At 38.2% G+C, this 18594-nt stretch overlaps 2 protein-coding genes across 3 annotated transcripts in view; one reads left to right on the forward strand and one right to left on the reverse strand.

Moving 5' to 3' along the window:
* Positions 1–12: 12 nt before the first annotated feature.
* Positions 13–18594, forward strand: part of LOC107225825 — a 127884-nt gene continuing 109302 nt past the window's right edge. The window contains exons 1-2 of the mRNA XM_015666415.2: positions 13–338; positions 4839–5367. Coding sequence (XP_015521901.2) covers positions 13–338; positions 4839–5367 — 855 coding nt within the window. The remainder of the gene's footprint in view (positions 339–4838; positions 5368–18594) is intronic.
* LOC107225803 (trypsin-1) lies at positions 11741–17433 on the reverse strand. Of its 2 annotated transcripts, XM_015666386.2 has the most exons (6): positions 17378–17433; positions 16181–16355; positions 15577–15721; positions 13948–14064; positions 12501–12656; positions 11741–12392 (listed from the first exon to the last, which is right to left on the reverse strand). In XM_015666386.2, the coding sequence occupies exons 1-6, from the start codon at positions 17427–17429 to the stop codon at positions 12249–12251; spliced, it is 789 nt and encodes a 262-aa protein (XP_015521872.1). In that variant the 5' UTR covers positions 17430–17433; the 3' UTR covers positions 11741–12248. The 2 variants fall into 2 exon arrangements, with proteins under 2 accessions (XP_015521872.1, XP_046587032.1); XM_046731076.1 differs by lacking the exon at positions 13948–14064.

Genomic DNA, 18594 nt, shown 5'->3' on the forward strand with positions numbered 1-18594 from the left:
GTTGGTCGTCGAATGGATCGGATGTGGCGACGCGTGCAGGGAGCTACGGGGGGCGGGCGCCGCAGCGCCGCGTGTTGCGGATGCCCGTCGCAGCCGTGTCAGCTGCACGTGGACCAACGCGCTAAGCGCGGCGGGGGTCGGAAATCGCGGGGCGGGCCTCGGACGATAGTCTGCGGCTGCCAGGTTCAACCCTGTCCGGTACATCCGGTCCTCGTGAGGGTGCGGAGGACTCGACCGACCGGCACCGCCGCCCCGCGTGAATGCGAGTGTGACTGCCCTCAGGATCGCCCTTGCCCTCACACCAATCGCGGATCCCTGACGAGGAGGGCGCATCGCAGGTAAACTCGAGTTCTAGGTGTTTCTCTGCTCTCGACAATGACAGCCGCCCGTGGACGAAGATCCCGATATTTACTAGAGTCGTTTTCTTCTTTTTTTTTCTTTGATCCTGAGGATTCGGCGAGTGGTGTAACGTGAACCTGACCGTTTGTTTCAAGAGTTAGGAAAAGATGAAAAATCCTCGGCAATATTATGCGGGACAATGACAGTGAACACGAATGAAAGAACAATTTCTTCACTGTTGAGCAAAAATAAATCCAAGCTAATTACCTGTGAGCTTTCGTAAATGGGTGTTAGAAAATTTTTTGGGATCGGAAGCCGAGTAAAATTAGTCCCAGAACACCAGAGCTTGATCAATGTGAACGTTCTAATTATAGAACCTTTTCTAAAATCGCTGATATTTTAGCTTGTGTTATTCGAACTTGTATTAATTAGAGATGTGTTTCATTTGTGTTCACCATCATTGGCAAAAGTAATATCGCTAGATATTTGTTAATGGTTTTTGCTCCTAAACCTAGCAGCCAGAGTTATAGAACTTTTGTTAAACTGAGGCAATGAAGACAAATAATATGATTTTGTTAAATATTCCCAAAAGTTTGTACTTTTAATAAAATTACAAGCGGAAAACCGCGCGGAATTATCCTTATACTTGTAAAAAGCTTGACACGCTTGCAGGCTGTCTGCTAAGGTTCAGCTTCATTATCACAGGTCGTATTCGTTCACTGATTTTTCGTTTACATTTTACGCTACGGTCGTTTGTTCTGATTGCCCAATTTACTCTACAGCTGTTTCAGTTCATTCACTGCAGGTTTTATTACACGCTTGAAGATGGAGGGGGTGGGAGTCTGTACAGATGTCCTATCCCTACTGATTTTCAAGAGAACCCTTGCGCTAGAACTAGGTCTATTCGAATTGGGGGTGAATTCACCTACTTTTTCTACCAATCTATCCAGGCTTTTGATTTTTATCGGTGTAACTTTCAACCGATTGCGATCTGAACATCTCAAATTTTTTATTTTTCTTCGTTCAACAATAAATCGATTACTTTGTTGCGTCCACTTCATGCAACAGACTAAACGAATGATCTTATTCCAAGAAGCTCACGCGCCAATCTCTCGATGTTGCATCGCTATAAATCGTCCAGTAAAATTGAAAACGGATAATTTTGGACTTGTGACGCAGGCAGTATTTCAAAATTTCATAACACACGGTATATCTATAAATAATAACGAACCAGTCTGCATCTGGTTTTGCTGCCCCGCAATTATAGACGAAATTTGGAGCAAGGTGTTGTTTATAAACACTGTAAACTTTTTTTTTTTTTTTTTATGTGGATGACCTGACGATTTGAATCAGAGTCGTGGAAGAGTGGCACATGTGTATATATTTCCCCACAGTAAATGGTTCAAATTACTCGCTGCTTCACTCTGTATCGTCATGCGGGACGAGTAGAATTTCCCTTGTCATTTCTATAGAGATAATGCATGATTTATTGTGCTACGTCTGCATAACAGACTTTAATAACGCGTGAAGCCTCCCACATATTACAGAAAAGGGATACGCTTGAAGTGTGGTGCAACTCATAGAACAAAGGAAACCTGTGTGCGTGTGTATTTGTGTTCGAATTCCGTTCTTCGAGATTGACAACACAATAAGAAGGTCAATAACGTTTCATCCAAAGTATGATGCTGTAGTTACTGACACTGGGATCTTTTGTTCTTGGGTTACTGTCGTTCATCAGGAATATTAAACCCATTTTAATCACCATTCATATTATATATTTCTATGTCCGTTCGCGTTATTCGATACGTCTAAGTTCTCCTGTTTCAATGCGTTTTCACATATCTTCGGTTACCTTCAAGTGCAATTTTAACTCTATTAATAATTCCTAGATTTCCCAAGCTTTTACGATGTATATAATGTGTATATGTGGTCATAAGCTTCCGATAAACAATGCAATTTGTCAGTTTTCGAGTGTTTTGTAAGTCTCGGAGGGTTTATCGTTTTTTTTTTTTGCGGGTAAAACTCCGCGTTTAAACGTAAAACCGAAACCACTATTTCGGGGGTGGAACATGGAACATTTGTGAATTTTTTCAGAATTTTTACACTTTTCCGAGTTGTCGGCCGCAGCGTGGAACTTGAAAAGTTTGACGTTCTATCACCTCGAGATGTTTTATGATTTTTTCACTATATTTTACATATTTTCACAAAGTTCTATGTTTACTCGAGTATTCGCACGATTTAACGGATGCCAGAATGTAAGAAACGGAAGTTTTTGATAGGGGGTTCCTGGCCACCTGCGGCTAACTTCAGCGCCGTTATATCGGGCCTAATCGTGAAATTTTCTTTCTTCGCAACAACTCGTTGAGTAGAGATTCGATGTCATGCAGCTAACGAATTCAAATTACTAATTAATACGTGAAAATATTTTTTTTGTATAGTCCTTCGTTCGGAAAAAACGCACACTTCGAAGAATATGTTCAATCAAGGGTAATATTTTTCTAGTAGAAAGTCAAATTAATATTTCACTATATGGGATTTTCAATGGGATTTTTTGTCTATTCGTTGAACTCTGGATAAAAAATTGATTGAATATAAAATGCCGGTTTTTAAACAGACGAGAAAACTATTTGGAAATTTTTCAATAGATTTTGAAAAATGTAATTAAAAGACATACCGATGGTCGCTATTAACAAAGGCTTATTTCCAGAGTCACATTATCGAAAGGTGTATCTCATACTGTACATAAGCATATGAGATATGTACCTATATTGTCACTCTGAAGAAAATAAGCCTTTCTTAATAGTGGCCATCGATAAGTTCGATTTAAAAGAAATTGCCATGATTTTTCATAATGAAAATCTAAAGAAAAATTCTTTAATGAATTACGAAAACTTTAAGTCCTGGTTGAAAGAACGCAGATCAAATCTCGCTTCGCTATCAATTTTTTAACTTATAGTTATTACGTTAATCCGTGCCTTTTTATTTTTTTCAAATTCCGCAGCTGAAATTTAGCGGATCGAAGTCCTCTGAAATTGTTTTGCCAGCTAACTCGTCCTGATTAAAATAAACCAAATGATTGAAGTCGTTATGAATATTATAATGATAACCCGAATTAAGACTGCTTGCATAGAAATATTGGTGTTAGAGTAACTTTGCTACGGGGGTTCAAAAAGATAAATATATCTGCTACCCGAAAATCCATTGACCTGTATGATCAAAGTTCAATAAATAGGTAAAAAATACCATCAAAAATCCCGTGCTGCATTGAATCGTAATACTAAATGCACTGTGCTACATTGCGTGGTTAATTAGCAGCTGTTAGTGTTCGAAGCGTGGTTCGAGAAGCTATTATAATGCATGATGGCTTCCCTGTGATTACATTTCGACATGTAATTAACACATGTGGTAGGTCAGTGCGATTTGTAATCCTGCAGCTGTAGCACAGTCTTTATTTATACTAATTTGGTTTTTGTATAGAAGCAAATTTTGTTGGAACGGTGATTCGGCATATAGCTTTTCACTTCTCCTGTGTCGCCAAACGGTGTATGAACTCCGAGTGTTACAGTTTTGCTTGTAATTCTACCGATATACGACCAGATCCCCTAAGTAACGAATTATGAAAGAATTTTTTAGTACGGTGGAATAATTTATTTTCTAATCTCGAAGATATATTTTGAAATTTTATTTCAATAAGGAGTGCAGAAATTTTATCAAATTATAAATAACCACCAGCCCCATATTTCCTGTCATTAGGTGCATTCTATAAGTCACTAAAAATTTCGTAAAAAGCTAGAAAATCGTTGTAAATCAGGCTTAAGGCACCGCTGACCTGGCTTGTAAATATCCATTTCGTGACGTCATAAGCACTTACAGTCCTTCTGGACGTTCAACGTTGGCCGCTGATTTCATTGGCCAGTTTCGTTAGATCCGACCATTGAAATCAAGTCAAGGCAGACTTCTTGTGGATCATGAACGGACTCTTGGCATCTGATAATGGATATATTCCATATTTACGAAAGATAACTGATTGAATAGCGTTTCCCGGATCACGTGTGTGCTTTTATACGTCCCTATCTCCCTGTCGGAAGTGAAGAAAACAATTCTGAAATCGTAAAAAGGGGTGAATATTGAACAAGTCGGTAGTTCCGATCGTCATTATTCATAATAAATTTTATCATAGATATCTGTTAGCAATGACTGAGATACAAAAGCAGACTTTTATTCAAGTTACAATTTGAAAAATTGTCTAGTCTGATTTTCAGCCCCGTTCTCGCACGATTCGACAAAGAAATTTCCCCGCTTCTGACATCACGAAATATATATATATATATATGACATGCCGAGTCAGCGGGGCCTTAATTTAAGAAATCATTGGAAATGGTGCACTTGGTACCAGAAAAGTCAACGAAAATCGCATGTTGAAGTAGAAATCACTGCAAATTAGTTCATTTGAATTGCAAGTAAATTACCGATCGATTTTTAACATTTGATTTTTGCAGATGCGGGTGCAACGCGGAGGGGTCCTGTCACCACCACACGACGAGTTCGGGCACGCCGCGACGCCGCGTTACGTCGACGCCGGAAGTGACGAACGCTTGCGATTGCCCGGATAAATCAGGGTGTGCTCATAAATCCGGAGCTTCCGATCCCGCGTGCGATTGTATAGCGATGCCGTGTTCGCACGCGGTGAAAACTCGGGGACCTCGGGCCCCTCAGTGCGCCGATTGCGTCCCCGGGAGCCTTCAGACCTGCACCCACAAGCCGAGCAACTCCGAGGGCCGGATAAAGCGCGTCAAGTGTCGCGTGAGGCGCGCCGGTTGCGCTATGGCGAGATGCACTGCGGAGCTTGCGATGCTTCATCTTCACTGGGAGCTTGCGACCGAATGCGCCCCCTGTAGGCCCCGCGCCCTAACTCGCCGCCTCTGCCGCAGACAGCAGAGTGACAACGAACTTTATCGCAGCAACAGCTTTAAGTTTGAACGGTTCGAGAGGAGCAGGGAGGAGCACGCTACCCCCCTTAGGAAACAGGTGAGTTCTTGACAATGTTACATTTCGGTGTTTGAGTGGTTGATCGTTCAGGATCGAGGGTTGGAGTTCGCTTGGAAATCGTACGGATCATTCTAAATCGTTGATATTAATTATGAACGAGTTTTGTTGACTACGCTCACGTGTCACGAGTGGTTTTCATTGATTTTCAACCTTATTCCTGATTTCTAATGATTTTTGAGTGGCCTAGGCGATATTCAGTGATTTACCGATTTTATAGAATCACAGGATATCAGAAGATTACTAGATATCAGTATAAATCACCAAAAATGTTGTGGAAACATTGGAAATTAATAAGTAATCTAGAAATCATCGGAATGCACATGATGAATATATATGGAATGAAAGATTGATATCGACCGATTTCTATTGATTTCGATACCGTGTCAAAAGTGTTTTTCATAGATCTCGAATGTTACTTTTGATTTTTTCATGATTTCCGAATGTTCCAGGCGTTATTCAGTCATTCCTTGATTGACAGAATCACAGGAAATCATAGGAAATCACTGGATATCGGTATAAATCACCAAGAATGCTGTGAAATCATTCGAAATCTCAATCGAAATGACTTGGCAAACTGGAAAACGTCGCAAATACATGATAAACTTGTACAGAATGTTAACGAATTCAAATCATTTGTATTCATCGTGAGACTTCCAAAAACTCCCGCGATTCCGGCTCTTAAATGATTTTAAGCAATTCCTAATGATTTCCAATGGTTTCACTTATCTCTATCGATTCTTCGTTACTTCCAAGAATATTTCAGTCATCGGAATTCCTTTTAATTTACATTTTGATCTGCAACTGTTAAATGTATGGCTTCCTTGAGTAATCGCCCCTTCGTTCAGAATCTTTAGTCGTTGCTCGATGACATGCAAGTTATATGCATTTGCGTTCGTCTAAAAATTTGCAAATTTTCCTATTTCATTAAAGTACCTATATATTCTATCCAAAATGACGATCATTGCCCGACCGCAATTGTGGAGACAACCGTAAGTTTTTTCTAGTTCAGGAAACAGCGCTTAACCCAAATCTACAATCCACATTGACGTGACGAGTTGTAAGGATCCATTTCTAAAGCAAAAGTTTTTTAGTACGATAGTACGAGTTTTGTAAAGTTTCTATGCGATGGATGCGAAGTCTTATTGTTAGTGAAACGAACTCAACAGACGAATGTTAGACTTCGGTTCTGTCCTCACGTAATTTGGGATGCCTTTGTTGTTATTGCAACAAAGTTGTGTTCAAACCCCTCGTAAATCCTGGAACTACCGATCATACACTGAGAGAAATTTTTAGTACCGGTTACCGTTCAGTCCTTAACTATTTTCATTTTTTACCACAATCGAAAAATATTGTTCCAGGTAGAAAATGAAAATTAGTTTTGCAGCTGTTACCGTAAAGTTTAGTATCCGATACTATTCTTTTTCATTAAGATTTACGTTAACCACCACCAGTATTTACGTTATTCGCGAACGGTTGATATTGCAGCGGAATCTCAGCAAGCTTAATCAAAACTTGCGTAGTAAAATTTGATGTTCTTAAGCGGGCACGTACGGTATAGTATGAAGATTATAGTCAACTTCAACCGCACTAGATCCAAGTCTTCACGGACAAGTACGAGCTACGGAAGTGTGTACATAACGAGAACTATGACGCGTTTTCGCAAGTCAAAGGCTTAATTAGAGACTCGTGGGCGACGCAGATACTCGGGGATCAATGTTCGTCATCAAAGGCACGTTAACCCGTATGTCGGTAACAAAAATGGTAAATTCCGCGCATGTCCAGAACGGACCTCGAACCCTTAGTTCTCACCCGATGCTATTCGCTGGCTCGCATACCTTTCTACCTATTTAGACCTCGCTATTCCACAGTTGCTCTCTAGCACGAGCAGTGCTCGTATCGGAACCCCAAAAAGCTCACTCTGCATTCGTTATTCTTACCGATAGCAATTTCTAGTCCTCGTTGTGATACAGTCCTTGACTATTTGCGTCCGCTGCAACCAATGAACATAGTTTTGGATTCAAGAGAAAAATAAGTTTTGTACATAGTAACTAGAAAATCTAGCATTGTTATACATATTCTTTTTGATTGTGCAGGTCAGTCATACTTTATTTTTGTTGTAAATATTGCGCTAATTTGATGCTGGTAATAAGTTGAGTAACCAGGAAGTTTATTATTGACAGCTTTAATTACACCGATAGTTACCCGTACCGCATTGTTTTGCAACACCAACAATATTGAAATCGTTATCCTGACAAAACTCGTTTTACATAATAATTTTTTAGTAACACCATCGATTAAAATTTTTGTTAGCGTTGAGCTGTCGATTTTATCCTTTATAATCCTTTGTTATTCTAAATTCAAAAGATTTAAAAATTGGCGACACATTCGTAGTTTCATAAAAATTTCATCGCTGTTTCTTACTCGAATCAAAACATTTCGATCGCGAACGATCTGTAAATTTATCGTTTTTTATCTCTGTACCGATTTCTAAATCCTCAGATATCGACATTTTTCAACACTTAAGAACTAGATCAGTGGCTCGTTCCACCAAGTAAAACAACTCCAACCGTGAATAAAAATTAAAAGAACCTGGTAATTTTTTTCTACATTTTTTGTATTACGTAATCATGTCTCGAATAATATTTACATATATGTATGTACCGTCAGATGCGCAGCCGCGAGAATTTTTGATCTGCATAAAAAATCCGTGATTAATTTTCAACCGAACAGTAAAAGTTCTTTGATTTGCGAAAATCAGGTGTAAAAATTCACGCGACGACGGGTGAGTGAAAAGCGATGGAAATTTGAGCGCGATTAGCGGTGAGGCAGTATCGTTGATCCTTTCCATCACGATTTCTCTGCGTTATCCCTACCAAAAGTTTTCTGCTCGGTTGAGTCGGGCCTCTCCCACCACTTTCACAGCAAACCAACGACTTGTAACAACGTGGGTTGTACTGTACGCGACTTGATTACACTGGCGTTAACAATTTTGGTGGATGGTTTCACCTCACCAAAGGTGAAAGTTGACGATTTTTATTTTCATTATACGAAATTGAGCAATGTTATAACACGAAATTCTTATTTCGTAAATTCCTAAACCTATTTCGGTTTAAGCTTTGATGTTCTGAGTTTATTACTTGAATTTGTTCTCTTGTTTACAAGATACAGACCTCTTTTCAATAAAGTCGGAAAACCCAAGAATCGAGATCAAAGATCAATATTTAGCTTGTTTGAGTCTTGCACAACGAACGTACTTTACCTACAAAGACAATTTTGTCATTTCGATGCATACTCGTGTTTATTCACTCAAATTGCCTGAATTTGTTATTCATTTCACTTTTCCACCTTTGTGCCTGTAAAAGATCGTTTTATTCAACGAATATTATCAGCAAAAACTTTTAAAACCGGGAAAATTCACAAGATTTTTGTGCAACGATATAATAGTTAACGTCTTGCTACATGTTTACACCGCAAATCGTGCTACAAAAACTTCAAATTTTTTTCCGGACATTGCCACAACGGTACTAAAATAATTATTGGCTAACAGATACCGAAGGTTTGCTAAAAATCAGCCGAACGACAGAGTGACCGTATATTTTGTAAATTTTCTCCCATTTGTCAATCAAAGTCAGTTCACGTTCCTACCGATGTTCTTTATACAATTTATTCGCGGTTTCACGGGGGTTTGGCAGACTTCGTGAGCATCGCCGTCGAACGTTCGTCTCCGTCATTGCCGACGGGTGACTAGTCTAATCAACACGACGTCAGCGTCACTTTGTTGCGGGTTCTTTCACCCCCGTAAGTACAGGTTAACGCTACCCCGTTGCCGGAGTTACGATTTTTCCGATTATATCCCAGGGGATGAGTTCCGGGTCAGGAGTGCACCCAAAAACGCACGATCGCGCGGCTTACCTACCGTATTGATCCCACCGTCAGCTGACCCGCCATTCCCGTGCTCCAGAGCTTGCAGAACATTCATCGTCTCTTCTTGATTCTTGGTGCACTGAGAAAAATTTCACTTGTTATAGTAACTAGAAAAATTCGGTAAAACAGGTATCGTTGAAAAAAACTGTTTGAATAGTGTTGGAATTACGAAAAACGAGGCACTCGTAACCATTTTGCGCTATCGTCGTTCCTTTTTTGGTTATTGCAACGCAAAATCAGTTTCCGAGGTTTACTCTACTTTTTTAGTTAAATAAGGCTTTAACGTCAATTTATTCTTGCACAAGCATTAAATTTTCGCAACAGTTGCAAGAAAATATAGCAACAGTTATCGTAATGAGAAAGAATAGTAACGGATACTAGACTTTCCGGTAACAGCTAGAAAACTAATTTTCATTTTGTACTTAGAACTATATTTTTCGATTGTGGTAAAAAATAAAAATAGTCAAGAACTGAGCGGTAACCGGAGCTAAAAATTTCTCTCAGTTTGTTAGACGCGAGGGGACATTCACTTGCTAATCAAATTAATCATTTCAGTTCGTCAACATTGATCTCGAGTGATTTCTATTGATTTTTGTCTGATAATGCGATAATGATTGCCGAATAATATTCCAGACGATTTTCAATGATTTCTGGATAGGGTGGAATGGCTGTCAGTGGAGATTAACCAGAAGGTTTGGAAATCAATGAAAGACAATGAAAACTATTTAGTGAGGCAGAAATTGACAACATTACGTGATAAGATCGAAAAGTCAATGAAATTTTAATAAATTGAAATCATTTGACGTCTACCGCAAAACTTGAAACGATTTTTGTAATTTTCAACGCTTGTCACGCTGTTTCTTCAGCTCTTTCATGTGATTGCAAGTGATTCGCAATAATTTTCAATAATCGCAGTCATCTTGATCAATTGCTTGTTATTTCAACAAGTATTTCTGTCATCTAAGTAAGAATGGCCTTTCCGTTAAACGTCACCGGAGACCGTATTTAAATAGTTCTTTCTCCCAGGCTGAGAACGGCTTCTTCATTAAATTGCTTGTTTACTTTTATTGTCCTACTTAATCGTTCCAACCGATTTTCACAGACGGTGAAAAAATTCTTCAATATCGTAATCTAGAACAGAGGCTGCAGTCGCTTTTTTCATGGAGGAAGATTAAACGAAGCTTTTTCTTGTGAAATAAAGCCTGACGTTTACCACGGACTTTATTAAGTTTTAGTCATGTGATACAAAGTTCTGGTCCTTGCTTTAAGGCATCGCAAAATATTTTCAAGCTGTACAGATGTTTGCTACTCGGTCTACTCTACCGCCTTTTATAAAAAAAAAAAAAAAAAACTACGATAAATTATGTCTGTCGAATTTTATCGTCCTTCGGCTTCAATTCGAGGGGTTATTTCAATTTAATTGAATATACAAACTTCGTAGATCGAAGTATGTCTGAAGTCCGTGCAGATGTGTTACACTCACAATCAGATAAATTTTTAGTTCCAGCTATTTTCATTTTTTACCACAATCGAAAAATATAGTTCTAGGTAGAAAATGAAAATTAGTTTTCTAGCTGTTACCGGAAAGTCTGGTATCCGTTACTGTTCTTTCTCATTACGATCGCTGTTACAAGATTTTCTTGTGACTGTTGCTTTAATGCTTTATCAGTTGAATTTAATGCTTGTGCAACAATGAATTGACGTCAAAGCCTTATTTAATTAAAAAAAGTAGAGTAAACCGAACAAACTAATTTTGCCTTGCAATTACCAAAAAACGATCGACAATAGCGCAAAATGGTTACGTATACCGCGTTTTTCGTAATTCCAACAACATTTAAACAGTTTTTTAACGATACCTGTTTTAATTAATTTTTCCAGTTACTATAACAAATGAAATTTTTCTCAGTGTAGAAAATATATCGCATACAGCGCAACTGATTCTTGAAGATCGAAATTTATATCGGGGCATAGGATTTAACAGGTGTCTGGATAGATAAGTACATATAACATGATGATATTTCAGAATTCAATGCTGCGTGAATTTCAATTTGAATTCCATTGGGCCTTGGAGTCGCAAAAAAAAAAAAAAAAGAAAAAACAAAATCAATCGCAGAATCAAATACTCGCTGTAAACATTCGGAAATTAAATTTTCGCGCATCTAGATATTGTGTAAATGTATTATATGTCTGTATACACAAACACTCATATCGGTATAAGCGAACTTTTACCGTGCAGACGACCGGATTTAAAATGACGTATCCACTGTACCACGTGTCTTCTACAAGGTATTCCAAATAACAAAATTGTTCGATTGTTCTTCCAGTCACAGTCCACTGACTCTGTGTATTAAAAATTGAGGACGAAGGAAATGAAAAATAGAACCCATTTCAGGTGTGTGTAGGAGAATATGCAGTTTTATTTAATCATATGTCACAGTGGCGATCAATATCCGCTCTTCTCTTTTCTTATTCTCGTACCGTATATACAATTATACAGATGATGTCCCGCAGTCGTGAAGCAGAATTTTAAAACGAAGGACGTGTTGGAATTTGATTCATTAGCTGAGAAAATGTCGCTAATTGCGACGGTTTCTCCGCATTTTTGCGACAAGCTTAAATTTAACATAGCTCGATGATCCGCGTACTATAAACACGTGAAACGCTTACTTTGATTGTATAGCTGTGGTAAAAAAGTCGACGGGCGAAAGTTGGGGAGAATGGTTAGAAAATGGACCGTTAAAAGTAACGGGTCTACCATATGAAATCATTCCACCGTCTTAAAATCGGAACTTTTGTTGGAAAAAGTGAGGGAGTTTTAAGTGCTCTGGATCATTTGATAGCGAGGCTCGATTATGTCCTCGCAATTCAAAAGAATTCTTTGATAATGGTTGAAAAGTATTGAGGAATACGCTCGTTTTCCAACCCCTTTACGTCGGCTATACTGCGGTTTTCTCGATCCAATCCAGGAACTGAGAGACCCTGGTATAGACCGTCGGATATCCTTCTCGAGCACACCCGTTCGCCCAGGATACGAGACCAGTGAGTTCGCCGTTTACGGTCAAAGGACCTCCAGAGTCTCCCTGTTGAACCGAGATATTTAATAAGTTTTTATTACTGGCGTAATTGACGTAATTCACTCTGGTAGGCTTCATCAAATAGTCGCTTTATTCGACATTTGTCATACTCACGTGACAAGATCCTTTTCCACCGCCAGGCACGTCCGCACACACCTGGGTATCATCGACTTCCATATTGAATGTTTCATGGTAAATTGCCGTGCAGTATTCCTGGTCCGATATCTCGATCGTCGCTCTCTGGAGAAGCTTCGGGCTTTGACCTCCTTCCTGAAAAATTCACACCCATCGCTCACTTGGTTAAGAACGTCGTCGTAAGAATAAAAGGACCTTGGGCGATTAGAATATTATATTCCGTGAAATAACGCGGAGGAATCAATCGAATCAATTAAAACAGTTGGAAATCATTGCGTTGAGAAAATCACGCGGAGGTGGTTTTATATTCATTAATATTCCATTGGCTCATATCTTGGCACATGCTTTCATTGATTTCCGCTTTATAAAGTGACCCACATTGCTTTCCAATGATTTCTTAGCGTTTTTTATGATTGCCAGTCGTTTCTTCTGGTGTCCTATTAAAGCGGTGAATTCAGAAATCACTGAGAATTGCCTAGAAAGCCAGGAAGTCATTGGAAATCGAGCAAAATCACTTGGTTATACATTGGAAATCAACGAAAATCACACGATACAGGAGAAATCCGTATTGATGGATTGGATTTTCAAGTGAATGGCTCCTCGATTGGAATTAATTGAATGGTGCAGTTCACACTGATGCTCTTGAAAAACGTATTTGCTGCATTCCGACTGCACTGGGACATTCGAAATATACTTCAAATTGTTAGCGGGTGAAGGTGTCGGGCATTCACCGATTAAATACGGCGATGACCTGACCCATCAAATGAACAAATGATCGTATGAAGGCTCTGCAGTAAGTGCATGGGAATGGTCGTTCAATGGTTATTGATCATTAACTGGATGGAGCCTTTTCTTTGCGCATGTCTAAGATCAATGATGGTTAGACCGATTCTATTTTCGGTTAGTCAAATTCTTTAGAAAGAAATCCAGCTGTTAAGTACGAATACCGAAAATTTTCACAACATATTTCATGCCACTTTTAGGTAATAAATGATAGCGGTTTTTTTTCGATCTTCTTCGATTCTTCGTTTAAAACCGAATTATTCTCTAGAGCAAATTTCTTGTCATCCAAGATCACAAGACGTAAAATCGAATTGACGATCGACTTTGAATACATACGAGAATCGCCGAATATCACTTTACTGTAAATACACGTCTCGATAATTTTTTCACAATTAGTCAACTGAAATACATTCCAGGTGTTGCGAAATTTTTCTCTCATGAACACAAAAATCAAGCTTCCTCGAACGTAATCACAACGTGAACGAATCCGTACGTAATTCTCGTCATTTGTCAAAGTCAACTCACGCTGTTCCGGCTAATCAACAGAGTGCCAGAAGTATAATAATCCTTCACTCGTAGTTAGTATTTGTTGTAAAATACACATGTTCAGTGTGTACACCCTCGCACACACACACACGGATACCTGAATTCGTCCCCATCCGGAAACCACAGCAGCTTCTCCAGTTGTAAGAGCTTGGCACGCACTCGGAAGTTTGACGTACTCCACGAGGTTAGGTACTTTCAGAAGAGGTTCAGCGAGCTGAAATTTAAAACTGGATGTCTGCTTTTCACCTTTTTGGTTTTTTTCGCTAGCGTGGGTAACGTACACACGCTCAGTAATGACTCACAGACAATATTTAGATTTATGTTTCGTGTACTCAATGCCGGAATTTTGGATTCGATTTAAGGACGAATCTACCTTCTGAATCGAAAGTTAAAAAAGGACAATAAGATTATTTAAAAAATGGCCAGTAATGTTGTTTTTCCGATGATTATGAACACGAGTGAAACAACATCTTTAATATCTAATAAAAATCAATACGGGTTGATTGGAACAACACAAGCTAACAATAATATATCAACAATTTCAGAAAAGGTTTTGTGGTTGAAACGTTTCGAATGATCAGACTTCGGTCTTCTTGATTCGATTATGTTATGTTTTGGCTCATTTTGTTTAACGTCGAGATCTCCAGAGGTTGGATGAAAAGAATTTTACAAATAGTTGTATCAACAGTGGAAAAAAGACATTATTGTAAATACGGCACAACAGATGTTCGACAATAATTACATTTTTGCGTTACAACTATACTATATCGTAAAATTTGTTAAATTTTTTTCAGATAACTTGCGGGCATGTGGTTATGAAATACGTCCCAAACATTATAATCGCATCAAAAACACCAGAGTCCCATCATTCTAAATATTCCCATCACCAAACGGTTTCTCTGCAAATTGTTCATGTGTTAGCTGATATTATTCGAATTTGCAGAGATCCATTTTTATCACGTAACAGAGATGTTGCTTAATTTTTGTTCACTACTATCATCAAAAACAAAATGGACGGAGATTTCTAAACTGCATTCTCTCTTTTTCCAACTTTTCATTCATACGCTTTTTCGCCAACACATGTAATTTCGTACAACACATGTAATTTCGCAGCTTAAATTCTCGAAGACGATAAGGTATTTTTCGAAACGAATTGGCGCGGAAGTTATCTGTAAGGTAAAAGTATTTCGCGTGAAATACAACGCTTGAGAATTTCAGAATTATCTAAAATTGAGGATAAAGTACTTTCACGATATTCAACGAGCAAATTGGTAGCTATCAAGCGGTATTTTACGAGAAAGAAAATAATGGTAAATGTAAGCAAATTACCTGATTTCACCGTCAATGAAATCCTGAAAACTGAGAATTTATCCGGTGAATCTCGCCTACATATTTATACACACGTTAGAATTCCTTGAATAAAAATAAAAAATCTACTGCTTTCGAAAAAGCAAACTCACAGAACATCATCGATCATTTAATGACGCTTAGGAATTCTTTTTAATATTCATAAATGACGTTGGAATTTTGAAGAGTAGCTTCTGCCAATCTTATCAGATTCGAAACTATTCATTTATCTCTTCGCCGACTCCTTAATAAGAGGTACCAAAGACTATTCAATGGCTCAAATTGGAAATGGCAATTCGTTGAATAAAATCGAGCGCATTGCACCGTTATTCGATAATGTGATTACGATAAGGGTGTGCAATACAGGTGAGCCCCATACCTTCAAGAGAGCGATGTCATTTCTGTAAGCGTCTCTTGGGTCGTAGCCCTCGTGGGTATTGATTCGTCGGACATTTCTGATGATTCCTTGCCCTTCGGTGATGTCGTTGGTTCCAGCCACGACGATCACACTTTTCGCCAATCGGCTGTAAATTGAAATTGAAAACTGAGCTCGCTCAACGTATTTCGCGATGTTTATACAAGATTGAAAGTATCAGGGTTTAAATGGTCTGAAATCGGACCAAACCCAGTTCGTAATCCATATTTCATCCCCCATTAATGTAGGACCATTTCAGGCAACAATCCTCGGTTTTCAAATCGTATCATTCATGGATTTGAAATTATTTGGTGATAAAAAATGAGGTATATAGAACTATAAAAACACAATTTTCAAAAGAATACGGTTCAACATTCCGCGGAGAATATATCTTCATTCGTAGTCGGAGAGTAAAACCCTTTTCAGACGCGTATGCAACGAAAGGAAATTGAATGAACGAATTACCCTGCGCTGCGGTGGAATAGAATGGGAATGAAAATTACTTTGTGTAAAACGGTTTATCGAATTGGTCCGCAAGTTGAAATAAGTTTGAGCCTCTGATTCTCACCCCAGAACGCAGTGAGCCGCGGTTATTACGTATGTTTCGCTGATGACTGATCCACCGCAGAAATGGAAACGGTCCATTGGACGCTGCAGGGATACCTGATACGGTATTTCTCCTGGTTCAACGGTCTCCCCGTTGATTATACGCCCGAGACTGCTTGGGAATGGTAACGTGTACCCTGGAAACATGAAAATTTAAGGGTGCCACGTTGGCGAATAAAGTCTCGTATATATTGTCTCGTAATATGGATTTACATCTCGTTGTACATGAATTTACGTTTGGTTGTTGACTTCTTCCGTATGAATAATAAAAATATTTAATGTCATAAGAGCAGGCCTAAACTCAGTTCTTTATATTTCAGCGGGCTTTTATTATTTCCGAATTTCTTTTTGCTTGTTTTTCTAAGCACTCAAAAAACTCGATTCGTTCTTGGAGAACTTATAAGATTTATGTTGATGGCAATGTTGACAATCGGTATTGGGGGTAATGATTTTTAATTTGATGATTTATTTCTTTCTTTTTTTTTTTCTTTATTTGACTGCACAAGTATTCTTGTCGCTCATATCGTATGAATTTTCGACTCGGAAAATTGAAAGTTGGGGTGTAGGGCGACTCAACAAACGATATAATTTTAGTTTGAGTTTATTAATTGTTCCGAAACCTTTTACGTCGGTACGTTAGTTTGTTCATTTTTCCTAATTTCAAACATTCGATGAATTCGAGTGGTCAAAGAATTGATATGTTTTTAAAAAAAGTTCCGTCAACCGAAATTAGATTTCCTTGCATTCAGATCAGTTTGAAATACCGTTCGGGTTTCTTATTTTCACCCTATTTTACAAATTTTGGATATCTTAAACGTGTTAACAATAATTGCAAAAATTGGTTATGCGGTTTGTGATCAGGTAAAGTAGTCTACTCATTTTGGAGGGTAGTAAATTTTTTTCTTTTACTCCAAATAATGAAGAACCTATCGACCTATGAGCAAAACATAATATCGATCACGCGAGAGAAATATCATGCTGCATTTAACACAGTGATTATGACATACCGAATGATTCAACCACTTGGAAAAATATGCACAATAAATCGAATGTTTGATTAAAAATCGTTGTGAATTTATGTTTTCACATTTTCCTAATTGGACAATTTACTTTTTTAGTATCGGTTTCTGGTAGATTTTGCGTACACAAAAATACTCACCGCGACACGTGGCGATCGATAGAGAAAATAGGATTGCACTCGGAAGCCACATTCTGACGATAGTGATTAGAGAATTCAATCACTGCCGATCTTTTATAGTAAAGAAATGAAAAAAGTTGCGTAAAAGTTCAAATGATCTGTGTCAGATAAGGGAAATGACGCGGCCTGTTCTCAGAGATAAAACACTTCTGTGTTAATCGATCACCAGATACTGATTGATTATGCTTCTTCACGGTTCAAATATTGCGAAAAACGTACGTTTGCCACGCTTTAGAGAGATTACGATGACTCAATTATTCTTATCAAATGATTAATCTGTGATTCGGAAAATCGTGAGAGGATTCAGTAGCACACGTGAAGTGAAATTACAAGATACGATATGACTTGAGATTCTAACTTTGTGTGATGAAATTTTAACTTGATTACTGCTTAACCGATAAAAGTGACTTTTTTTTTTATCTTGCACTTTATTTCGTCAACTTGACGTTTCATTAATCGCCAATATCTGCATGTTTCAATCACAATTTATTGCACAGAATTCAGAAACTCTTTGAGCAAACACTTGGTTACGAGTATTCCAATTTTGCAGTTACAATTAAATCGAAATACGTTTAATTACATATCTATACATGCATGTGTCTGTGTAGCTTCGGCAGATTGACAAGTTACATACAATTTTCTGCGTGAGTCGGCGATATTCGACATTTGTTTACACGAGACTTGCCTACGTCTGTAGTTGAACGGCCTGCTTTTAAAGAGCAACGAAAAAAATCCTTGTCATGGTAAACACGATGCGGAGATAACCCGAGGAACGAATACCAGTATCGTATTGTTACAGTCCCAGTGAATGTTTGCAGACTACTCATGGTTGTGATCTGAATGTGAAATGGAAAAATGAGAAACCCGGTTATCCGAAACGAATTGCGATAAGTGTCGATTTTTATTGCACGCACTTCGTTAATTGCAAACGCAGTCAAGAGTCGAAAGCTTGTCACTTATTTTATTGCGAGACAGTTTTATGTTAAGGGTTTACGAAATTCATACATTCGCAAGCTACGAAGATTTTGCCAAAAATGGAACGAAAAGGGAATAATAAAATTATAAAAAAGAGTTAAAAATATAATAGATTCGTTCTATTTCTTCACAAAAATACTTATTTTATCAAGGAAACTATTCTTCCAGTCCCGGTAAGACACTTTCTTTGTCACACTGGCATT

The sequence above is a fragment of the Neodiprion lecontei genome, chromosome 2 (assembly GCF_021901455.1).
Source record: "Neodiprion lecontei isolate iyNeoLeco1 chromosome 2, iyNeoLeco1.1, whole genome shotgun sequence".
In the NCBI taxonomy this organism is placed as follows: domain Eukaryota; kingdom Metazoa; phylum Arthropoda; class Insecta; order Hymenoptera; family Diprionidae; genus Neodiprion; species Neodiprion lecontei.